The 24,463-nt window shown below is 64.2% G+C and overlaps 1 protein-coding gene across 3 annotated transcripts in view; it reads left to right on the forward strand.

The window, feature by feature from the left end:
• PLEKHA6 (pleckstrin homology domain containing A6) overlaps positions 1-24,463 on the forward strand; it is a 57,731-nt gene that overhangs the window by 13,490 nt on the left and 19,778 nt on the right. For 2 of the 3 annotated variants that reach the window (XR_010082929.1, XR_010082930.1), the window contains 6 exons: positions 20,254-20,334; positions 20,447-20,561; positions 20,660-20,764; positions 20,843-20,915; positions 21,192-21,292; positions 23,892-24,067. Coding sequence is in view for 1 of the 3 variants with exons in the window: in XM_063418511.1 (XP_063274581.1) it covers positions 20,254-20,334; positions 20,447-20,561; positions 20,660-20,764; positions 20,843-20,915; positions 21,192-21,292; positions 23,952-24,067 (591 nt within the window). In the remaining 2 variants the exon portion in view is untranslated. The remainder of the gene's footprint in view (positions 1-20,253; positions 20,335-20,446; positions 20,562-20,659; positions 20,765-20,842; positions 20,916-21,191; positions 21,293-23,891; positions 24,068-24,463) is intronic. The other variant, XM_063418511.1, reaches the window with a different exon arrangement.

Below are 24,463 nucleotides of genomic sequence, written 5' to 3' on the forward strand. Positions count from 1 at the left end.
CCTCTCTCCTTTCCACGTGGGATTTTTCCCCCCTCCTTCCCGCTGTTGTTCCTGAGCTCCTCTTTTGTGGATGTGCGAACCCTGTGACCTTTCCCGGAGCTCCTGTCAGGGAGATGAGCGAATTCGGGAGCTCGGTGCCACCTCCCGGGCCCCGGGGCTGCTCAGCCGCCACCGCTGCGCTCTCCTGTCCCCTCCTCCTGTCCCCGTATGCCCGGAGGTGCCACCAGCGCGTCCTTTTCCTGTCCCCTCGCGTCCCCTCCCCGCCAGCTGTCACTGCCGTGGGCTTGGCCCTGCCTTTTGGGGGTCTGGGGGGGCTTGGAGAGACCCCCGGGGGGGATTTGGAGGGACCCCAGGCGGATCTTGGAGGTCCAGGAGGTTCTTGAGTGACCCCAGGAGGATTTTGGAGGGACCCCAGGAGGATTTTGGAAGTCCAGGATAGTTTGGAGTGACCCCAGGAGGGTTTGGAGTGACCCCAGGAGGGTTTGGAGGGACCCCAGGAGGGTTTGGAGGGACCCCAGGAGGGTTTGGAGGGATGCCCAGGAGAATTTTGGGGGTCCAGGGCAGTTTGAAGGGACCCTCAGGAGGGTTTTGGAGGTTCAGGATCATTTAGAGGGATCCCCAGGATGATCTTGGAGGTCCAGGAGGCTCTTGAGTTACCCCAGGAGGATTTTGGAGGTCCAGAACCATTTGGAGGGACCCCAGGAGAGTTTTGGAGGTCCAGGACTGTTTGGGGGTACCTCCAGGAGGATCTTGGAGGTCCAGGAGGCTTTGGAGTGACCCCAGGAGGATTTGGAAGTCCAGAATGGTTCGGAGGAACCCCAGGAAGGTTTTGGAGATCCCAGATGGGTTGGAGGGAATCCCAGAAGGATTTTGGAGGTCCAGGAGGGCTTGGAGAGACCCCAGGAGGGTTTTGGAGGTCCAGGAGGGTATAGGGGGATCCTCAGGAGGGTTTTGGAGGTTCAGGATTGTTTAGAAGGATCCCCAGGAGGGTTTTGGAGGTCCGGGACGGTTTGGAGGAGCCCTCCCGCCGGGCTGTCCCCTCGCCCGTGTCCTTGGTGGCCTCTGTGGGCCACCCCAGATAAGCAGGGCCCCACAGGAATGCGAATTTTGGGCTAAAGTTCACCGGGGCTCTGCAGCCACCGGTCCCCGGGGCACGGCACGGCCGGACTGGCAGGGCCACCTCAGCCCCGGTGCCACCCTGGCCCCGGTGCCATCCCAGCCCAGGTGCCACCAAGGCCTGGCCCCGCTGGCAGCAGGCCCAGGAGGGGCAGCACAAACCCCAAATCCCGGTGGGACGGGGTCCGTGGCATTGGTGGGTGCTGCCCACCCAGGGTGGGCGATTTTGGGGTGCCCCAGGGGAGCAGGATACCCCCCCTCAGCCAGGGAAACTGAGGCACGGAGCCAGCCCAGCGGGAATTGGGGGCAGTGACCTCATGTGACGAGTCCCATCCCCGCTCCAGAGAGCTCCCAAGGTTTTTATTCTTTTTATTATTAAAATCAACTTCCAGCAACCCAAAATCTCCTTCTAGCACCCAAAATCTCCTTCCAGCACCCCAAAATCACCTTCACCTTCCAGCAACCCCCAAAATCACTTTCCAGCACCCAAAAATCTCTTTCTAACACCCAAAATCATCCTCCAGCAACCTCAAAATCCCCGGAGATTATATATTATATATTATATATTATATATTATATATTATATATATATATATATATATATATATATATATAATTTTTTGGGGGGGGGTGGGATGTGCGCGCCCGTGCACGCGCTCAGCCCAATTTCCCGGTCGGGTTTGGGTGGTGCCGGCCCCGTAATTAGCCGGTAATTGCTCTCTAATGAGGCAGCAATCCTGCGGCGGGCCCCAAGCGCTTCCCCCGCCCCGGGCCGTGCCCCCGGGGCGGCACCCAGGGGTGCTGGGTGGGTGTCGCGGGGGCTGTACTGGCTGGGACGCGTCCCGGGGAGATTCGGGGACATCGGGATGCAAAAGGGGTGGCTTGGTGGCACTGGGGACAGCGGGCGGTGGCGTGTCCCCGCGGTGCCACCAAGCCTGGCAGCGCGACAAAGCGCTCGGGGGATTCCCTCTGCCTCGCCCCCGCTTGTCCCCGCTGGCGGTGTCACCGCGCTGTGGCAGGGTCACCTCGCAGGCGGTGCCACCTCTCTGGTGGTGTCACCTCGCTGTGGCAGGGTCACCTCGCAGGCGGTGCCACCTCTCTGGCGGTGTCACCGCGCTGTGGCAGGGTCACCCCACTGGCAGTGTCACCTCGCTGTGGCACTGCCACTCCTCTGGTGGTGCCACCCCACTTTAGCGGTGTCACCCCATTGTTGGTGTCACCCTGCTGGTGGTGCCACCCCTCTGGAAGTGCCACCCCTCTGGCAGTGTCACCTCGCTGTGGCAGGGTCACCCCACCGGCGGTGCCACCCCTCTGTGGCAGTGGTGGCAGTGCCACCCCGCTGGCACCGTCCCCTTTTCCCTGTCCCTCTCCTGCCCTGCCCCAGAGCAAAAGCCACCCCGTGGCAGCCCCGTGTCCCCTCAGTGCCACCCCGTGTCCCCTCAGTGCCACCCCGTGTCCCCTCAGTGCCACCCCACGGCAGCCCCATGTCCCCGCAGTGCCACCCCGGGGACAGGGGCGGGCACGGGGGACAGGAGCGGGCACCGGGGACAGGAGCAGGCACCGGGGACAGGAGCGGGCACCGGGGCTCGGCGCAGCTTTTGGGGTCACCCCTGGAGCTCCCCGGGTGGGTTTCCCTCCTCTTTTCCGGGGAGCCCCCGGGGGATGCTCAGCCCGCGGTGCCGCAGCGAGGAGGAGAAGGAGGAGGAAGAGGAGGAGGAGGAGGAGGAGGAGGAGGAGGGGAGGAAGGCTCAGGTGTGTCCCAGGTGAGGCCCGGCTCTGTTCCTCTCTTTTCCCGGGCTCACCTTTCAGCTCGGCTGAGCAGCGATGATGACGATTTGCAATTCCAGTTTTGGCGGCCCGGGCTGGGTGTGCCCCCCCTGGCTGCTGTCAGGAGAGCCCTGACACATTATTTGCTCTGCTCTGTGATTTATTTGTTATTTAGCTGGCGTTTGTTTTTCTTTTCTTTTTCTTTTTTTTTTTTTTTCCTTTTTCATTTAGTTTTTTTCCCCTTTCCCCCGAATTGTTGCTTCGCCTGATGGGGAAACAACGCCCAGCGGGGAATGGCGTGGAATTTTTAAATCTCCTCGAAGGGAGAGGTTGATGGGGGATGTTTGGGGGTGCTGAACCCCTCAGCCTTGGGGCGCAGGGCTGCAGGAAGGGCTGCTGATAGCGCGGAGGCTGCCCGGCCTTATCTCATCCCGGCCTTATCACCAGACGTGCTTGTGCTCAGATAAGCGGGACCTTGAGTTCAGGCTCGGGTTGCTGAGGGGGGGGGGGATGCTCCGTGTCCCGCTGCTGGGGCGGGGTGAGCACCAGGGAGGTGTTGGAGGGGCTGAACCCCCCAAAAATTTGGGTTGGGAGTGGGGGATCCCCCCAAAATCTCAGTGTGGGGTTGGGGTCACAGGGCACCCCCTGGGTTGAGCCTTTCCTGGTGTGGATGAGGCAGGAATTGGGGCTGGGAACGGCGTGGGGGGTTTGGCTCCGTCCCTTCTCCTCTTTAAGCAAAAGAAACTGAAGAAAAAATTCATATTTGGGGTCAGTTTGATGATCGTGCATCCACAACACCCAAGGAGAGGCTCCCAGTTTCTCCTCTGTCCCCCCCAAATCTCTCTCTGTGCTGGCAGGAGCCCCAGGCCGTGCTGGAGTTTCCCTGCTCCGTCCCTGGGGATTTTGGGGTTGCTGGAAGGTGATTTGGGGTTGCTGGAAGGTGATTTTTGGGTGCTAAAAGGTGATTTTGGGTGCTGGAAGTTGATTTGGGGTGCTAGAAGGTGATTTTTGGGTGCTAAAACGTAATTTTTGAGTACTAAAAGTTGATTTTTGGGTGCTGCCAGGCCTCGTGGGACCTGCACAGGGAAGGATTTCCACACCCGGGGCACGGTGGGTGCTGTCCCCAGAGGCCAAAATCCTCGGGGTGGCCCTGAGGGGGACAAAACCCCTCCCGGGGCCGCCCCACCCCGCTCAGCCCAGCCCCTCCAAATCCCCCTCCCCAAAACGCCTTTGGAGCCCGCTGAGGGTCAGGGGGCAGCTGCGGGCTCTGGGGACAGCTGGTGGCCCTGTCCGGCCCCGGATGGGTGGCAGAGGGTGGCCGGGACGGGGCAGGGACGCTCGGGGAGCTGCTGCTGGCAGAGGCCGGGATCGCTGCAGCGCCCCGGGGCCGCTTGTGCAACCGGGGCGGGGAGCGGCTCCCGGCTCCGCGGGGCTCCCAGAGCTCCGGCTGCGGAATTCCAGCCTGGATCCGGCCTTGGGAGCGCGGGGAATGTCACTGCCCCTTCCCAAAACTCGGAGTTGTCACCCGCGGCTGGTAGGGCGATCCCGGGGTCGGTTCCCTTTTCCATGGATAATTCCCGGGATAATTTCCGTGGATAAGCTCCCAGCCCAGCCTCGCCAGTGGTATGTGGCCGTCCCAGTTTGGGGCCGAGCCCGAAGAATCGGGAAAAACAGGGCAGGGTTTTGTCCTCAGGAGGGTTTGGTGGCGCTGCGGGGAGGGCGGGATGAGCTCCCGCCCGGGGAGGGCCCGCGGTGGCACAAGGAAGTCGTGCAGTGGTGGCACAAGGAAATTCAGTGATGGCACAAAGAAATTCAGTGGTGGCACAAGGACATTCGGTGGTGGCACAAAGAAATTCAGTGATGGCACAAACAAGTCACAAAATGGTGGCACAAGGAAATTCAGTGGTGGCACAAAGAAATTCAGTGGTGGCACAAACAAGTCACAAAGTGGTGGCACAAGGAAATTCAGTGGTGGCACAAGGAAATTCAGTGGTGGCACAAAGAAGTCACAAAGTGGTGGCACAAGAAAATTCAGTGGCACAGAGACATCCTGCCGTGGCACAAAGAAATCCCACGGTGGCACGGTGTGCCCACGTCCTGGCTATCAGCCGTGTCCCCAGCCAGCCGCGCGTCCCCCCCAGGGTGGCACCGGGCACGCCCAGCCCTTGTCACCCCCGCGGTGTCACCGCTGGGGAAGGGGACATTTCCCACAGCCACAGGTGCGCCATCACCTGCCGCAGCGCGGCGCTGAGCCCCTCCCACCTGTTGGTTTATTTGGATTTTTTTAAGGCTAAACCCCGCGTTTTTCGCTTCTCCCCACGGTTTATCCCCCCCGTGCCCAGCAGGGCGGTGCCCACCCCGTGCCCCTTCCCAAACGCCGCTCCCGCCTCCCGGGACACACCTGGAGCACCACCCCAAACCGGGAGGCTCCACCTCGAGCTGGCACCGGCACCGGGGAGGGCAGCGCTGGTGGCAGCGGCTCGGGCAGCGCGGCTGTCGCTGTCGTGTCGCTGTCGTGTCGCTGTCGTGTCGCTGTAGCAGCGGGGGTGTGAGCGGTGTTTATATAGGAAGGAGCCGAGCTGCAGGTTCGGGTTTCAGCCCTCCCTTATCACCCGCGCTGTTCCTGCCGCGCTCCGAGAGGCCACCGAGGCTTTTCCCGTCCCTTCCCCGCCAGCCCGGAGCTCCTCGCCAGGGCTCTGCCCCTCCGCGCTCCCCGCGCAGCACCTGGAGCAGGTAACTGAGGGGCTCCGTCCTCGCTGCCCGGCCTTGGGGGGGTTAAAAACGGGATGGAGGAGGGGGATGGAGGTGCTAGAGGGGTTTGAGCTGCGCCAGGGGAGCCCAAATGGGGTTTGGAGCGGCTTTTGGGGAGGGGACGCAGCTCCGGATGTCGCATGGGTAGAGATTTCCCAGCGTGGATCCAGGAGGGGTTTGGGGGAATTTCCAGGAGAGATTGGGGGAACTTCCAGGAGAGATTGGGGGAACTTCCAGGAGAGATTGGGGGAACTTCCAGGAGAGGTTTTCCGGCAGGACGGGCAGGTGGCGGCCGGGATCCTGCTGGAGATTCCAGCTGGAATCTCCTGGAAGCGCTGTTTCAAACCGCCTGGGACGGGCCCGGCTCTGCTCTGCCAGGGGTTAACTCCGTGCCGGAGCTCAGGGAAGGTGTGGCAGCAGGATAAGGCTGGCAGGGCTGGCGGAGGCAGAGGCAGCCGGTGCCTGCACAGGGCTCTGCTCCCAGACAGGATGTGGAGAGGGATCCTGCCCGGCTGGAGGGGATCCTGCCTGGTTTTGGGAGGATCCTGCCCAGGTTTGGAGGGATCCTGCCTGATTTTCGGGGGATCCTATCCAGTTTTGGGGGGATCCTGCCTGGTTTTGGGGGATCCTATCCGGTTTTGGGGGCATCCTGCCTGGTTTTAAAGGGGATCCTGCCCAGGTTTGGGGGATCCTGCCTGGTTTTGGGGGGATCCTGCCCATTTCTAGGGGGATCCTGGCCTCTTTTGAGGGGATTCTGCCCGGCTGGAGGGTCTCTGGCTTTTCCCTGTTCTGCTATGGGATTTGGGATGGCTGTGGTTGGATTTCCCTGTCCTGCTGTGGGATTTGGGATGGCTGTGGTTAGATCACTCCCAGCCTGGTGTGGGATTTGGGATTGTTATGGGGTTCCCTGTCCTGCTGTGGGATTTGGGGTTGTTCTGGGATTTCCCTGTCCTGCTGTGGGATTTGGGATGGCCGTGGTTTCCCTCCCATGGCTCCCAGCCCTCCCTGGGATGCCCGGGAGCTGGGAATGAACCCTCCAGCACCGGCACGGGCGGGTTTGGAGCTGAGCTCGGTCCTGCTCCGTCCCTCCTTGAGCTCGTTCGGTCCTGCTGGGGCAGCAGAAGGCGAGAGGGGAAAGGGCTCCGGGGCAGGCGGGGTCCGTGGAGCTTCTCCTGCTTCCCTGAGGAGCTTTGGGATCCCATTCCCTCCACTCCCGGCGGCTCCCGGCTCACCTGGGCTGGGGGACACCCCTTCCCAATCCCACGGAACAACATCCCGGACCCAAACCCGCGGGAAACGGGAGCCGGGGAGCCCCAGGACCCGCGGGAGCCACCCCCACCTCCGCGGCGCCCGCCCGCTCCTCCCGCGCCTCATCCCGGCTGTGCCCTCTGGAAAAAGGCGGGATGAGCCTCGGGCTCTTCCCGGGGCTGAGAAAACCAGTTCCAGTCCCTGCCCTGTTCCATTCCCTGCTCTGTTCCAGTTCCTTGGTCCCAGCTGCCTGTGACACCCTTGGAGGGATCCTGTGGCACTTTTTGGAGGGATCCCTGTGCATTTTTGGGGGATCTTGTGGCACTTTTGGGAGTGACCTGGTGGGCATCCCAAGGGGAGGATCCTGTGATGGTTTTGGTGGGATCCTGTGACATTTTTGGATGGATCCTGTGGCACTTTTTGGAGGGATCCTCGAGGCATTCCAAGGAGGGAATCCTGTGACATTTTTGGAGGAATCCTCTGATACCCTCGGAGGGATCCTGTGACATTTTTTGGAGGGATCCTGTGACACCCTTGGAGGCATCCTTGGGGCACTCCAAGGAAGGGGGTCCTGTGACATTTTGGAGGGATCATGCAGCAATTTTGGGAGGGATCCTGTGACATTTTTGGTCACATCCCACCCTCGGAGGGACCCTGTGACCTTTTTGGGATGGATCCTCGGGGCGTTCCAAGGGGGAATCCTCTGCCCATCCCGCGGGCTCATCCCCGCACCGCCGAGGGCTCTCTCCCGGCTGGGACTGGCCCGGCTCAGCCCGGATCAGCCCGGATCAGCCCGGATCAGCCATCCCGTCCTTCCAGCTCCCCTCCCCGGATCCTGCGGCTGCTCCTCCCCGCGGGGCAGGGCCGAGGCCGCGCTCATTTCTGGGGGAGAAGGAAGGGGAAAGCGGCACCGGGCTCCTGCACAAATGGGATTTTTGGGAAGCGGCCTGGAACTGCCGCGATTCCCAGCTGGAAACATCCCACGGTGACTAAACCTAAACCTCACCAGGGCCAGAGCTCGCCCTGCAGAGCCCAACCCGCCCGCGGCGCTGCGGAGGTGGCGCTGGCAGGGGGACAAGCGACACGGCCAGGGCTGTTTGGTGACACAGAGGCGTGTCCTGTCCCCGCGCCGCCCGGGACACTCCCAGGGTTTGGTTGGCTGTGTGCGGGGCGGGGTTCGGCTCCTCCTGTTTTCCCCCCACAGAATTTTCCTGGTTTTTCCCCGGGGCTGCTCCGGGCTTGGGGCGCTGATGAGGACGCGGTCCGGGAGCCGGGAATGAGCTGTGATTCACCGGGACGCCGTTCCCGGCCGTCCCAGGGGCACCGGGGTGTGGTGGGCTGGAGGTGACAATAAATCAGGGGCTGTGGCACCCGAGGACAGCGAGGGGGAGGCTGCGACTCCCCCCGGGATGTTCCCAGGGATGGCGCCACGTCAGAGCCAGAGGAAATCCTGGCGAAGGCTGCAGCTCCTGAGGGATCCTGGGATTTGGGGAGCCCTCAGTGCGGGTTTTAAAACTTTTTTGGCTTAAAACAAACCCGATTTAGGGGACATTTGGTTCTGCTGTGCACGGAGACTGGTGAGGCAGGCACACGCCCATTTTTCGGAGGGGGCTGTTGTGCCATCCGTGCGTGCCAGCCTTGGCTCCACGGCAGCTCTTCCCGGGCACTCGGGAATGGTTTTGGCATTCCCTGGCACCCAGAACGCCATCCCGGTGCCGTGGGATGTGCCACAGATGGATTTGGGGCTGGAGAGCCCCCGGGGCTGGCGCTGGTCCCATCCTTGGTGGCCGTGGGGCGCGGCTGTGTCCCCGCCGGTGTCACAGGCTGCTCCCAGCCCCGCCAAGGCGCGGGATCGGAGCTAAAAAAGGAGAATTTCCCCGTTCACACCCAGCCCGGCACCAGGGACGTGCGGCACCGCACCAGCAGGGCAACTGGGGCGCTCGGGGAGGTGACAAGCTGCCCACGGTGACAGGTTCGCTGTGTCACCGCCGCTCCCGCCCCGCCGCCCCGGCTTTGGGATGGTGCCTGGCACCCATAAATCTCCTGGCAGGGCCCGGATCGTGCCGCTGGCACCTCCCCAGCCTCCCGCTCCGGCAGGTGTGCGGCTCCCGGCTATGCCAGGAATGTGCCGAATGTGTCGGGGCTTGACTGCGGGAGGTCGGGGCTGGGATGAATCACTCTGCTCCCGGGCTGGGCCGGAGCCAGCGCTCCCAACCCCCCGATCCAGAGCCTCCAACGCCCCCGGGATCGGGATCCCGCTGTGGCAGCAGGGATGTGGGAGCTGGCGCTGTCCGTGCCCGTCCTGCCGCCCTGAGGTGCTGCGTTCGTGGCTTTGGGGTTGTTTTTAGTTTGTTTGTTTGTTTTTGTTTGGGTTTTTTTTGAGTGTGAGAGATCCAGCAGCAGAAATTGGGGAGTTTATCCAAAATCCATCAAGAGGTTTCACAGGGAGTGGCACGACCTGGTGGAGCCCAGGCTGGGGCTCGCTCCCCACCCCATCGTGGTGGGCTGGAGTGGGAATAGCAGCCCCTGGATCTGCAGATCCTCAGGAATCACTGCTGGAGCAGGAATAGCAGCCCCTGGATCTGCAGATCCTCAGGAATCACTGCTGGAGTGGGAATAGCAGCCCCTGGATCTGCAGATCCTCAGGAATCACTGCTGGAGCGGGAATAGCAGCCCCTGGATCTGCAGATCCTCAGGAATCACTGCTGGAGCGGGAACAGCAGCCCCTGGATCTGCAGATCCTCAGGAATCACTGCTGGAGCAGGAATAGCAGCTCCTGGATCTGCAGATCCTCAGGAATCACTGCTGGAGCAGGAATAGCAGCTCCTGGATCTGCAGATCCTCAGGAATCACTGCTGGAGCAGGGGGGTGCTCCATTCCACCCCTCCCCTGCACCCGCTGAGCCCTCCAAATTCGGGGTGCTCGCAAGGAGTTTGTAGCGTTATATCCCGGGTGGGTGTGGGGAAATGGGAGTTCCCAAAGCTGTGCCCATTCCAGGGCATCTCACGGGCACGGGGAGCCGAACCGAGCCCCACATCCACCAGCCCTTATCAGCTGCCAGGCCCGGCTCGCTGCCCTGGGCGGTTTTGGGGCCTTTTGGTGGGATTTGGCCGGGATTGGAACCATCCCGGGCCGCGCTGGCCGCAGCCCGGGGGTGGTGCTGCAGATGTTTGTCCGAGGCCGTTTGTGATCATTCCAGCCCGGACGCCCCCGGCGCTGCAGCTGGGGCTGGACGAGGGCGAAATTCGCGCTGTGGCCGTGTCGGGAGGGAGCTGGGCCGTGCTGTGAGTGCCTCCAGAGCTTGGGGACAGGGGACAGGGGACAGGGACAGAGACCCTCAGTGTGCTCCTGGGGACAAGCTGAGGGCAGCTGGCACGGGATGCTCCTGGGAGCTGGCGGCGCCTCGGCCTGGGGACAGAAGCGCAGGGTCCCCAGGTGCCACCGCGCCGCGGGGACAGCGCAGGGAGGCGGCGGCGGCGCAGCCCGGGGTTAATCATTCAACCCCTCGGCAGGTTGGGTAACGCGGCCAACGGCGCTGCGGGGGCGGGGGGGAGGCGACAGAGACATCTGTCCTCGAGCTTGGCAGGGCTCAGGGACAGCGACAGCGCAGCTCCTCCTCCTCCTGCGGGCCCCTCTCCGTGGGGGCGCAGGTGGCGATGCCGGTGGTCCCGTGGGGCGGGGGAGGGAGGGGACAGGGACACGGTGACAGCGCCGTGTGGCGGCTGAGCGGGAGCCGAGCTGGCCCCCGGCACGGCTGAGGGAGCCAAGAGGCGCAGCTGGGTTGTAAACACGGCGGGATAAAGTTACAGCCATTGATGTTCCTTGGAAAGGCGGCGGGGGAAGAGGGAGAGGGAGCGATCCCGGTGGGGAGGGGGCGGCCCTGCCCCTCTGTGCCGCTCCTGGCCGGGCTCAGCCCCTCGGGATCCACCCCAGCCCGGCACAGCGGCGATTTCAGCCGGGATGTGGCGATCGGGGCAGCTCGGGGGACACGTGGGGCTGCTCCCCGGGACAGGGGTGGGGGACACAGCCAGGCCACCACAGCAGCGGCTGCCGGTCCGTGGGGCTGCGGAGCCCCCTGGAACCCTTTTTGCTGCCCGGCCGGTTGTGCCGCGGTGGCTTTGCCGTGTCACGGTGCCATTAAAGGCGCTGCCGGCGGGAGCCAGGGCTGGCTCCGCCCGGAGCCGAGGGGGTTAAGCCGGCGGCAGCTGCGGCGGCTGTTAATGATTGATACCAATGCCGCTCTCCACGGGCCCGGCAGGGAAATCACCCGCCCCGGCCGGCTGCGGGAGAGCCACCGGCGCGGCGAGCGGCGCGGCGGGCGGAGGGGACGCGCGGTGGCACCGGTGAGTGTGTGTGAGTGTGTCCGTGTGTGTGTGTGTGGCGTTGTCACCGAGCCTGGCGTGTCACACCGAGCCCGGAGTGTCACAGGGACCCTGGCCAGGGCACACAGAGCCGGGCCAGGGCACACAGAGCCGGGCTATGGCACACAGAGCCGGGCTATGGCACACAGAGCCGGGCTATGGCACAGAGAGCCGGGCCAGGGCACACAGAGCCGGGCCAGGGCACACAGAGCCGGGCTATGGCACACAGAACCGGGCCAGGGACAGAGACCCAGCCCATGGCACACAGAGCCGGGCTATGGCACAGAGAGCTGGCCCATGGCACAGAGAGCTGGCCCAGGGCACACAGAGCCAGGCCAGGGCACACAGAGCCAGGCCAGGGCACACAGAGCCAGGACAGGGCACACAGAGCCTGGCCATGGCACAGAGAGCTGGCCCAGGGCACACAGAGCCAGGCCAGGGCACACAGAGCCAGGCCAGGGCACACAGAGCCGGGCTATGGCACACAGAGCAGGGCTATGGCACACAGAGCCAGGCCAGGGCACACAGAGCCGGGCCAGGGCACACAGAGCAGGGCTATGGCACACAGAGCCAGGCCAGGGCACACAGAGCCGGGCCATGGCACACAGAGCCAGGCCAGGGCACACAGAGCCGGGCCAGGGCACACAGAGCAGGGCTATGGCACACAGAGCCGGGCCAGGGCACACAGAGCCGGGCCAGGGCACACAGAGCAGGGCTATGGCACACAGAGCCAGGCCAGGGCACACAGAGCCGGGCCAGGGCACACAGAGCAGGGCTATGGCACACAGAGCCAGGCCAGGGCACACAGAGCCGGGCCATGGCACACAGAGCCAGGCCAGGGCACACAGAGCCGGGCCAGGGCACACAGAGCAGGGCTATGGCACACAGAGCCGGGCCAGGGCACACAGAGCCGGGCCAGGGCACACAGAGCAGGGCTATGGCACACAGAGCCAGGCCAGGGCACACAGAGCCGGGCCAGGGCACACAGAGCAGGGCTATGGCACACAGAGCCAGGCCAGGGCACAGAGCCGGGCCAGGGCACACAGAGCAGGGCCATGGCACAGAAAGCTGGCCCAGGGCACACAGAGCCAGGCCAGGGCACACAGAGCCAGGCTATGGCACTCAGAATCGGGCCATGGCACACAGAGCCGGGCTATGGCACACAGAGCCGGGCTATGGCACACAGAGCCGGGCTATGGCACACAGAGCCAGGCCAGGGCACACAGAGCCAGGCCAGGGCACACAGAGCCGGGCCAGGGCACACAGAGCCGGGCTATGGCACACAGAGCCAGGCCAGGGCACACAGAGCCGGGCCAGGGCACACAGAGCCAGGCCAGGGCACACAGAGCCAGGACAGGGCACACAGAGCCGGGCCAGGGCACACAGAGCCGGGCTATGGCACACAGAGCCAGGCCAGGGCACACAGAGCCAGGCCAGGGCACACAGAGCCGGGCCAGGGCACACAGAACCGGGCCAGGGCACACAGAGCAGGGCCAGGGCACACAGAACCGGGCCAGGGCACACAGAACCGGGCCAGGGCACACAGAGCCAGGACAGGGCACACAGAGCCGGGCCAGGGCACACAGAGCCGGGCCATGGCACTCAGAGCAGGGCTATGGCACACAGAGCTGGGCCAGGGCACACAGAGCCGGGCCAGGGCACACAGAGCCGGGCCATGCACTCATGGGCCATTGTCTGCAACCACTGCCACCGGGAGCAGCGGTGCCCCGAGGGTGGTGACAAGCAGAGGTGGCGGGAGCAGCACGCTGGGCACGGCGCCGTCAGGCCCTGGCTGTGATTGTGGAGCTCCACGGCTCGGGCAGGTGCTGGGGATTTGTCCCAGCAGGATTTTCTCAGCTCCGCTGCCGTAATCCCCTGACCTGACCTGGCCAGGGAGGGGTTGGGGCCACGCTGCTTTGATGCCGGGGATTGCTCGGGAGTGGAAGTGGCTTCCTAAAGAGCTCAGGGAGAGTTCAAACCTCCAGGAGCGAGTCCAGGTGGTGGCTTGGAGGTTATGTTGGGAATGGTGGCACTGAATGGGAGTTGTGGCTCCAGCTGGGAATGGTGGCTCTGGGGTGGGAATGATGGCACTGGGTGGGAATGCTGGCTCCAGCTGGGAATGGTGGCTCCAGCTGGGAATAGTGGCCCTGGATTGGGAATGGTGGCACTGGGTTGGAATTGTGGCCCTGGGTTGGGAATGGTGGCTCCAGCTGCGAATGGTGGCACCCAGTGGGAATGGTGGCACTGGGTGGGAATGGTGGCTCCAGCTGGGAATGGTGGCACTGGGTGGCAATGGTGGCCCTGGATTGGGGATGGTGGCTCCAGCTGGGAGTGGTGGCTCCAGCTGGGAATGGTGGCTCTGCCAGCCCGGTGATCCCATGCACAAGGGCTGGGGCCCTGTCCCCATAAGGGGACAATGGAGTGACATCAGAGCTGCCAGGGCACGGCCTGTCACCCGCTCTGCCCCGACCCGGGGCTGTCACCCTCCCCAGATGTCCCCAAATGTGGGGTGAGGACTCTGCCACCGCCCCTGCTCCAAACCCCGGCAGCGGCAGCGGCGCCTTTGGCCGGCAGCCCCCGCGGGCCGCGCCTGGGCCGGAGCCGGGGTTTCCAGGGAGATAAAACACAAACTCCCCGTGCGTTTTTTGTGCTTTTTTTGTGCTTTTTTTTTGTGCTTTTTTTGTGCTTTTTCTGCTTCTCCTCGACCCCAGCTGGCGCGGCAGCGGGGGACTCGCCCTCCCCGCCGCACCGGCTGCCAGCAGCCGCTTTGTTCTCTGGAAACCCCCGGCCTTCCCCCGCTCCCGGTCCCACCGGGAGCTCCTCCCGCTGTCCCTGCCCGCGCCCCCCGAGGCCGGGATGTCCCCGTGTGTCGCCGCCGGTGTCGCAGGCGGGCCGTGGGTGCGCGGGAGCCGCCGCCCGCCCTTCCCGAGGACTTTGCCCGGCTTGGCACGGCTGGCACCGCAGCCCGGCTGGTCCCGGGGGATCGGGCTCTGCCTCCGCCCGCCCTCCCTGCGTGGGGATCGCAGGGGGATGGGGACCTGGGGACAGCGGGTCCTGCAGGAGAGGGTGGCCCTGGGCTGGGTGGCCCTGGGCTGGCAGTGGGGTCTGGGTGGCCCTGGGATGGTGTCTGGAGGGTCTGGGGTGTCCTAGGATGGTGTTTGGGATCTGAGGGGTTCTAGGATGGTATTTGGGGTCTGGGGGGTCCTAGGATGGTGTTTGGGATCTGAGGGGTTCTAGGATGGTATTTGGGGTCTGGGGGGTCCTGGGTTGGTTTTTGGGGTCTGGCTGGCTCTGGGATGGTGTATGGGGTGTGGGATTTGTTATTCAGGACTGGGATTTGTTATCCAGGATTGGGATTCATTCTCTGGGTGTGGGATTCATTATCCAGAAGTGGGATTTTTTTTCTCCAGGGGTGGGATTCCTTCTCCAGCAGAGCTGTGCTGCCCCTGACCCCCAGCCCTGATGGACGCAGGGCTGGAATTGCTGGCTCAGCTGGACAGAGGGGCCGGGATTAGGGCTGGGATGGGATTCTGGAGCAGATCCATGCTGGGAGCAGCGGGATCTGCCAGGAGCTCCTCAGGGATGGGCTGGAGGGAGCCTCAATGTGTGGCTCCACACATGGATTTGGAGTTTCCACAAACCCCTTTATCCCCATTTATTTATCGTGCTGCAAATCCACCAGCGCTGGGGTTGGTTTGGATGCGGTGCCTGGCCAGGCACGGGGGAGGTTTCCTGCCGTTCTCCATCCCGCTTTTCCCTCCATCTCCTCCTCCCTGCAGCCTTTCCTGCCCTCTCCCAGGGCTGCCGTGGAATTCCAGCCAGCCCAGCAGGCCGAGGTCTCGCTGGGCAGGGCAGGAGCTGGGACAGGCCCGAGCTGAGCCCATCCCTGCCAGACCCTCCTAACGAGTTTAATTCCATTTATTTCTTTAATCCCTACGGATGGACCCAGAGCGCAGAGGACCCCTGGGGTCTTTTTGTGCTTTATAATCCGTTTTTTCCCCACCCTGGCCTCAAACTCAGCTTGGTTTGTCCTTGCTCCTCCAAGGGTGGATTGTCCCTCGCGGGGCCCGCGGGTGACAGGGTGACCCCGAGTCCCCTCCCGTGGGTGCTGAGCGCTGCAATTCCCAGGGAGAGCAGCATTTCCCAGGGCTGCGGCGTGAGGAGAGGGAGAGGTGAAGAAAGGGTTGGAAAAATACAGGAGAGAGGGAGGGAGAGAGGGAGGGAGGCGTTTGGCCGTGAGCCATGCGAGCCCCATCCCTGGATGCCGGGAACATGGAAAACCTTTGGATGAAGTGCTTTAGTGGAAAACCTTTGGATGAAGGGAACATGGAAAACCTTTGGATGAAGGGCTTTAATGGAAAACCTTTGGATGAAGGGAACATGGAAAACCTTTGGATGAAGGGGTTTAATGGAAAACCTTTGGCTGAAGGGGTTTAATGGAAAACCTTTGGCTGAAGGGGTTTATGGCCACTGTGGGGGGAGTCTGGCTGCCTCTGGAAAAGCCCGAGGAGGTCCCGAGGGGTTTCTCTGATTTTATCTCGAGGAGGAGCAGGGATTTGTCCCCCTCGGCTCTGCTGGGAGGTCGGGGGGAGCTGTTGGCACCCCCGGAGCGTGTCCATGGATGGGACACGGATCATGGATCAGCCACGGCTGTGCCGTGTCCCTGCCCACCCCCGGACAGCAGTGACAGTGACAGAGCCCAGCTGGTGGCAGGACCACAGCGCCTGAACCCAGCTCAGAAACCCCCGAGCCTGGCACAGCCCCTGTGACACCGACCTGGGGTGACAGAGGGTGACATCCCGACACGGAGCCTCCTGTGGCTCCTTCCCTGCCCCTGCCACTCTGTCCCCAGAGTGCTGTCCCCAGGTCCATTCCCGCCGTGGCGGCAGCGCCACCGGGCGAGCCTGGCGCTGTCACCAAGGAGGGCTGGCACGCGCCCGCAGCCGTTGGGGACCTTGTCCCCAGATCCTTGGCAGGTGGTGGTGGAGGAGGGGATGAGGCACTGTGGTGGGGACATGGGGACATGAGGGGACAGCCGGGCGTTTGCCACTGGGGCAGACACTGGCGTGAGGCCAGTGCTGCTCACGGGTGGTGCGGTGGCGGTTTATCCGTGGATGTGTCCAGTGCCTTAAAAAGTTGGGTTTGGTTTGAGTTTGGATTTGGTTTGGTTTGAGTTTGGATTTGGTTGGGTTTGGGTGTGGACTTGGTTTGGATTTGTTTCGGGTTTGGATTTGGATTGGGTTTGGGTTTGGGTTTGGGTTTGGATTTGGATTTGGATTTGGATTTGGATTTGGATTTGGATTTGGATTTGGATTTGGATTTGGATTTGGATTTGGATTTGGATTTGGATCTGGATTTGGATTTGGATTTGGATTGGGTTTGGTTTTGGTTTAGATTTGGATTTGGTTTGGGTTTGGTTCAGTTTGGATTTGATTCAGTTTAGATTTGATTCAGTTTAGATTTGGTTCAGTTTGGATTTACCTTGGTTTGGATTCAGTTTGGTCTGGATTCGATTTGGTTTCGATTCGGTTTAGTTCGGATTCAGTTTCGTTGGTACCGTGGCTCATTCTGGGATGGGCTGGGATCCCTGGAGCGCTCACAGGCGCTGCTCTCCCCCAGAGGGGCACAGCCCGGTTTTTTTGAGGCAGATGCGATGCCGGGCAGGGTCCCACGGTGCTCCCGGGATTTTCCGGAGCCGGGCAGGGTCCCACGGTGCTCCCGGGATTTTCCGGAGCCGGGCCGTGGCAGGATGGAGCCCGCGGCCTCCTCGCGCTCCGCTTCCTTCTTTGGAGCTTTCTTGGAAATGTCAGCCCGACTCCTTCCCTCCCTCCTTCCCAGGATTTTCCTCCCCGCCCCGCAGGGTTTGGATTCTCTTCCCAAAGCCCACGCGGAGGGCGGCTCACCCCAAATCCTGCTCTTGCCCATTCCCGAGGGCCCCCCGGGATTGATTTTGGGGTGCTGACGCCCTGCTGGGTCTGTCCCCCACCCCCGGTGGGTTCTTGTGCCCATCCTGGTCCCCAGGATTTCCTCCCGGTGTCACCTGGAGCAGGAACAGCCGCGGGGAGGGGGGGACACACCCGGGGGTGGTTTGGGGACACTCAGGGATGATTTGGGGACACCCGGGGATGATTTGGGGACACCCGGGGATGGTTTGGGGACACCCGGGGGTGGCTTAGGAACACTCAGGGATGGTTCGGGGACACCCGGAGATGGTTCGGGGACACCCAGGGATGGTTTGGGGACACAAGCCGGGGGAAGGGACGCAGCCACTGAATCCAGGGCAGCGGCAGAGCTCAGCTCAGCACTTCCCTCGCTGTGACACCCGCCCTTCCCACTGCCCTGCCGGGCTGGGGGGGCTCGGGAGCCCTTCTGAGCCCCCTCTAAACCCCCCCGAGCCCCCCGAGCTGCCCGCGTCGCCCTTCCCCTGCCACCAGCATCTCCCTGCTCCGTACCTGGGCTGGGGGAGGCGGCTGTGCCGCGCTGCCCTTCGCCTCTCCTCTGCGGGGACGCGGGCGGGAGCGCTCTGTCCCCGCTGTCGCCTTCCCCGCTGGCTGCCGCACACCGGGGCTGCCCAACCCCGCCGCTGCCGGAGCCCCCGGAGCCCCCGGAGCCCCCGGAGCCCCCCGGAGCCGCCCGGAGCTCCGCCACCTCCGCCAGCGGCACCGCCAATGCCACCGGCGCGGGGCGCGGGGCTCTGGCACGGCCGGCAGAGCACGGGCACAGCCCTCGCCCACCGCCCGCGCCCCCCAGCCCCTCCGGGGACCCGCGGTGCCCCCCGGCACCAGCCGAGCCCCCTCGGTGGCCATGCCGGGAGCCGGGAGCGGGCGCTGAGCCGGGAGGGCCCCCGGGACCATGCTGAAGTTTCGGGCGGACCGGAGGGTGAGGTAGGAACCCCCCGAGGGCTGGGGGGGACCCGGGGGGGCTCTGGAGGAGGCGGCGGTGCGGGACCCTCGGGCCGGGCAGTGGCTGCTGCATTGCAGTGCTCGGGAGGCGATGGGGACTGGCGACTTTCCGGAGCGGGGTCAGCCCCGGCGGCGGCTCCCGGCGCTGCTGCCCGCAGGATTTCGGCGCTTCCCGGGGGCTCCGGGGGCGGGCGGGTTTGGGGTGGGGGGAGGCAGCGCGGGGGGCGCCAGGAGGAGCCTCGGGGGGCGCGGAACGGGGGTGTCCTGCCCGCAGGGAGAGCGCAGCCCGTGGGGACAGCGCGGGGATGGAGGGGACACCCAGCGCGGGGCTCAGGGTGGTGGGCAGGGACGGGGGGACCCCCGGAGGGGCGTCCAGAGCAGGTGGTGGGTGCTGGCAGCGCCCACCTCCCACGCCCGGCGCTTTCGGGGTGCTGCTCTCTCAGCACTGCGCCCTCCCCGTGCGTCAGCGCCGCCGCGGGGATGGGACCTGCCCCAATTCCCGGGATTTGAACCCCTCCGAAGGGGTGGAAAAAACGCTCCGGGAGCGGCTCCGGGCCCGTGGCAGAACCCCCCGGGCTGTGCTGGAGCGTGGGCCGGGCACTGAGGGCGACTCCGGCCAGAGCAGGCGGGCGCTGGGGGGGCTTGGAGAGCGAACCCCCCCAGTTGTGGGGTGCACCCCCACCCCCAGGTGTTTGAGGTGCCCTTAAAACCCAGATTGATCTGGGAACAGGCTGAGACTGCGAGGGGCGGCAGCGCAGCAGCTGCAGCACTTTTTGGGCTGTCGGTGGTTAATGCCTCCGGAGCCTGGCATGGCATGGCATGGTCTTGGCAGCAGCATTTTCTTGCTCAATCTTCCCCCGTTTCACTGACAGCAGGAGGAGTTTCTGGTGTACCAGGGCTGCTGGCACGGGGGTGGCTCCGTGTCCCGGTGCCCGGCAGGTTTGGGAAGGAGGGGATGGGATCCGGTGTGAAATTCCCGGGATGGAGCCCTGAACCTCGTCCTTTCCCCCTGAGCACCCCGGGAAGCGGCGTGGGAGGGGGTTCTGGGGTGCCTGGCAGTGCCACCTCTGTGGGACGGGGCGCAAGGTGCCAGCAGAGCATGGGACAGCCCAGTGACACCGCTGGTGGCGCTGCCAGGGATCCCTTCAGCTGCACCCAGTGCCAGGGGGCAGCAACAGCCTCTGTTGGGAATCCTGGACTGGTGTTTGGGATCTGAGGGATCCTGGACTGGTTTTTGGGGTCTGAGAGGTCCTGGGGTGGTGTTTGAGGTCTGGGAGTTCCTGGACTGGTTTTTGGGGTCTGGGAGTTCCTGGACTGGTTTTTGGAGTCTGGTGGTTCCTGGGGTGGGGTTTGGGGTCTGGGGGTTCCTGGGGTGGTGTTTGGGGTGCGGGGGTTCCTGGGGCGGTGTTTGGGGTCTGGGGGTTCCCCACCCCCTGCTCAGGTGACCCCACTCAGAGCCTCGGGGTGCTCTGGAAATGGCTCCGCGAGCAGCCAGGGGAGGAGGTGACATTGGGGACACGGCTGCAGGCGCAGCCCTGGGTGGGCCATGGTTGCTGCTGCTGCTGCAGTGACCTGTGAGCGTGGCCAGGGGTGACAGCTGGGCTGTGACAGCAGCAGGAAGGGACAGCTTGGCCACCATGGCCCTGGGCACCTCCAATGGAATCTTTGAGCGTCCAGGGAAGGGGCTGGAGCGGCCGAGGGAGCTGGGGGGGCTCAGCCTGGAGAAAAGGAGGCTCACGGGGGACCCTCAGCCTGTCCCTGACAGGAGGGGACAACCAGGGGGGACCGGGCTCTGCTCGCCATCCCTGGCAGTGTCCAGCTCGGTGGATGTGGCACTTGGGGACACGGTTGGGTGGTGCCGGGTTAATTGCTGGGCTCAGCGACCTTGGAGAGCTTTCCAGCCTAAACAATTCCACGACCCTGTGGTGCTGTGGAGGATCCTAAGATTGGGATTAGCGGGGGCAGGGCAGGGGCTGCCAGCCCCGGTGCCAACCCTGGCGTGGAACCACCAGAGCAGCAAACGTGGTGGCAAAGGGACCCCGCAGGGGACACAGGGGACCTGTGGGGGACTTTGTGGGGGACTCCTGACACCATCGCTGTCCCCGCAGCCACAATGAAAGGCGGAACACCTTCCTGCACCCAGTGACGGGACAGCTCCCCGAGGACACCGCCAGGCCCGACGTGCCGAGGTGGGTGGGCTCCCAATCCCCTGGGTGGGACTGGGGCAGCCAGGGAAGGGTGGGAATGCAGGGGGGGACATCAGCAGCTCAGACCCGCTGATTCTGCCCTCTGGTGCCACAGACAGAGCTCGGACATGTCCAGCAAGGCGGGCAGCAAGCGGCCGGCCACCATCCCCAGCGAGCCCCCCAACCACGCCATGGTGGCCGAGGTGCCCCCGGAGCGCCCCGGAGGCCGGGTGAGTGCCTGGGGCGGGGGTGACACGGCTGTCACCAGCTCAGGCAGTGAATGGGGGACCCCAGCGCAGGCACTGAGCGTCTCCCCTCGCTCCTGCAGGCTCCGCGCTCGTCCCGCAAGGGCATCGCCTTCGGGAAGCGCTCCAACTCCATGAAGAGGAACCCCAACGCCGCCGTCACCAAGAGCGGGTGGCTCTACAAGCAGGTACCGCGCCCCGTGTCCCCCGTGCGCGGCCCCGCCGAGCCCCGGGGCCGCTCTCACCGCCCCTCGCCTCTCCCGCAGGCCAGCTCGGGCGTGAAGCAGTGGAACAAGCGCTGGTTCGTGCTGGTGGATCGCTGCCTCTTCTACTACAAAGGTACTGCCACCCCCGGAGTGTCCCCAGTGCCACCACCCCGGCTGCTTTCCGCGCCCCTCCCTGTTTTTCCCGCCGGGGGGTGAATCCCGAGTTTTCCCCGCCTCCCTGGCAGCTCCCGGGCTGGCATCAATAATTGAGGAGGTTGTTTGTGAGCCAGGCAGAGCTGGCAAGAGGCAGGCAGGGAGCCGCTCCCACAGGTGGGACGGGGCCGGGGCAGGAGGGGGGAGAGCCGGGGGTCCCTCCGGGGGTGTAACCGCGGGATTCGCCCCCCTCCAGACGAGAAGGAGGAGAACATCCTGGGCAGCATCCCCCTGCTCAGCTTCCGCGTGGCCGCCGTGCAGCCCTCGGACAACATCAGCAGGAAGCACACGTTCAAGGTCAGCGCCTCCGCCGGGGCTCGCAGGGGACAGCGTGGCACTGCGGTGGCACTGGGGTGGCACTGGGGTGGCACTGGGGTGGCACTGGTGATGCTGGCAGGTCCCTGCTGCTCTGGTGGCTTTCTTGGTGGCGGCGCATGGGGCGTGCCGGGGGGAGCTCCCAGGGCTGGGTCTGCATCTGCTGGGGGGACCGGGGACAGAGCAGTGTCCCCAAGGTCACCACCCCCCTCTGCGGGGCCCTGCTGGGGGCTGCCACCCCTGTCCCTGCCCTGCTGTCCCCTCTCCATGGCTGCTGCCCCCACCGGCCTCTCCCGGAGCCGGGCACGGAGCTGTCCCCAACTCCGGCCCTGTTTTAGCTGCTTGACTGGCAAGTGTCACCCGAGAGGGGGGACGCTGCCACAGGGGGGGCTGGAGATGGGAGCAGGGAGAGGTGACAGCAGCTGCTGCTCCCCCACATCCATCCCGGGCGGGGTCTGAGCTTCCCTGGCGCTTTTTTGGCACCGCTGGGCACCTTTGGTGTCACCGGGCACCTTCCCCAGCCCGGCTGCTCGTGGTCATGGCTCGCTCTGACACTCCCTTGTTGGTCCCACTGCGCCCTCCCTGTGACCAGAGCCGGGGCTGGGGTCCCCACAGGGCACTCCTGAGTTTTTCCCAGTCTAAGGAAGGGATTTGTGTAGCTGTCCCCACTTAAACTGGGATTTAGGCTCAGATCAGTGGGGTTTAGGGGGAAAGGATGGCAATGGGTCACACATGGGATCTGCCCTGTGCCTGTGCTGGTGTCACCTTCTGCAGGTGACAGCAGGGAAATGGCCAGGGAAGGATCTGGAGGATCCTGAGGGAGCTGGGGAAGGATCTGGAGGATCCTGGGGGAGCTGGGGAAGGGTCTGGAGGATCCTGAGGGAGCTGGGGAAGGGTCTGGAGGATCCTGGGGGAGCTGGGGAAGGGTCTGGAGGGTCCTGAGGGAGCTGGGGAAGGATCTGGAGGATCCTGAGGGAGCTGGGGAAGGGTCTGGAGGATCCTGGGGGAGCTGGGGAAGGGTCTGGAGGGTCCTGAGGGAGCTGGGGAAGGGTCTGGAGGGTCCTGAGGGAGCTGGGGAAGGGTCTGGAGGGTCCTGGGGGAGCTGGGGAAGGGTCTGGAGGATCCTGGGGGAGCTGGGGAAGGGTCTGGAGGGTCCTGAGGGAGCTGGGGAAGGGTCTGGAGGATCCTGGGGGAGCTGGGGAAGGGTCTGGAGGGTTCTGAGGGAGCTGGGGAAGGGTCTGGAGGGTCCTGAGGGAGCTGGGAAGGGGCTCAGCCTGGAGAAAAGGAGGCTCAGGGGGAATTTCTGGCTCTGCACAGCTCCTGACAGGAGGGGGCAGCCGGGGGGGATTTGGGATCTCATCCCAGGGCACAGGGACAGGAGGAGAGGGAACGGCCTCAGGCTGTGCCAGGGCAGGCTCAGGGTGGCAGCAGCAGGAATTTCCTCATGGAAAGGGCGCTCAGGCCTTGGAAATGCCCGGGGAGATTTGGAGTGCCCGTCCCTGGAGGTGGCACTGAGTGCTCAGGGTGGGCACTCGATGATCCCAGAGAGATTTTCCAGCCTCAACAATCCCGTAATTCTGTGAAATCCTCACACTGAGGAGGGAAAACCTCGCCGAGCTGCTGCCCACACACCGAGCTCAGCAGCTCCTGGGTTTGGGAGGACAATTTTGTCCAGGGAAGGGCAGGGAGGCTCCCAGCGCACTCCCACTGACCCCGTGTCTGTGTTTCCTCCTCCTCCTCCTCCTCCTCCTCCTCCTCCTCCTCCTCCCTCGGCGGGTGAGGATGCCAGGACAGGAGGGGTCTCTCGGTGCCCCCCACCACGCCAGCACCACCTAGGTAGTACCATCTTGTGTTTCTGGTGCATGCAGAGGCTGAGGGACCCCCGGGCTCGCTCTGCTCCCGCTGATCCCGGGGTTGGATCCCTTCGATTCCACCTTTTCCTCTGCCTGCTGAGCTTCCAGAAGTGCATGGGGAGGGCTCAGGTGGTGACGCCAGCTGGGCACGGTGGCTGCATGCTCTGGGGAGGATGGAAACTCAAGGGAGGGGTTTAATCAGGCTCTTTTTTGTGTTTTAGTTCTTTTTTTTTTAATGAAATTGAAGCCTTGAAATTCTTTCAGGAGGAAAACTCCAATTCCTCCCTTTTCTTCCTCCTCGCTTTCCCCCATCCCTTTTCCACAGGGGGGGAAGGTGGAAGCTTCAAAAAGGCCCTCAAATAAAGGCTCCTTCCAGCACACTCTGGGCAGAGAGCGAGCACCAACATCTTGGATCAAAACCCAACCTTTTCACCCCAAAATATTGCGTGGGCCAAGAAACCACCTTCCCCCTCAGCCTGCATGGACAACGCTCCTCCAGCGCTGCCGCTCTTGCCGGGACCCTTTGCCTCCCCAATTTTGGGGTGCTGCTCCTCTCGGGAGGGGAGGGCTGCTCCCAAAAAAAAACCCTGGAGGGGATAAAACCCCTCCGTGAGGGGCCTGCAGAGCTTTCCCCCGCACGGGGAGGGACAGCAGGACGGGGCGCCAGGCTGGCAGCGGAGCTCTCACCGCCGTGTCCGTGTCCCTGTCCCCGTTGTGTGTCCCCACAGGTGACGGTGTGCCGGGTGGAGGAGCCGCCGGCGGGTAACGGGCGCTCCCTGTCTCCCCAGGCCGAGCACGCCGGCATCCGCACGTATTTCTTCAGCGCCGAGAACACGGAGGAGCAGGAGGCCTGGATCCAGGCCATGGGCGAGGCCGCCCGCGTGCAGATCCCCCCGAGCCAGAGGTCAGCGCCCCGCGCCCTGCCCGGGGGGATTTGGGGGGACAGAGGGGAGCTGGGGGACCCCGAAAGGCTCAGGAGGGGCAGGGCTGAGAGCTGAGAGCGGCCGAGGGGTCTGTGGTCCCACATGGAACGCTGCAATTTTCCCAGAGAGGGAGAGGGCTGGCTAGGGACAGCCTTACGGGGGGCTCGAGCAGTGCTCTGGCCCCCGGGCAGCCTCAGCAAGGAGCAGCCTGTGGCTGCAAGTGAACAGCTCTAAGCTGTGGTTTTGGGTCTCAGCAGTGATTTCAGCTCCCAGCAGTGATTTCAGTTTTAGCAGTGATTTCAGCTCTCAGCATTGATTTCAATTTTAGCAGTGATTTCAGCTCTCAGCAGTGATTTCGACTCTCAGCAGTGATTTCG

The sequence above is a fragment of the Prinia subflava genome, chromosome 23 (genome assembly GCF_021018805.1).
Source record: "Prinia subflava isolate CZ2003 ecotype Zambia chromosome 23, Cam_Psub_1.2, whole genome shotgun sequence".
In the NCBI taxonomy this organism is placed as follows: Eukaryota; Metazoa; Chordata; class Aves; order Passeriformes; family Cisticolidae; genus Prinia; species Prinia subflava.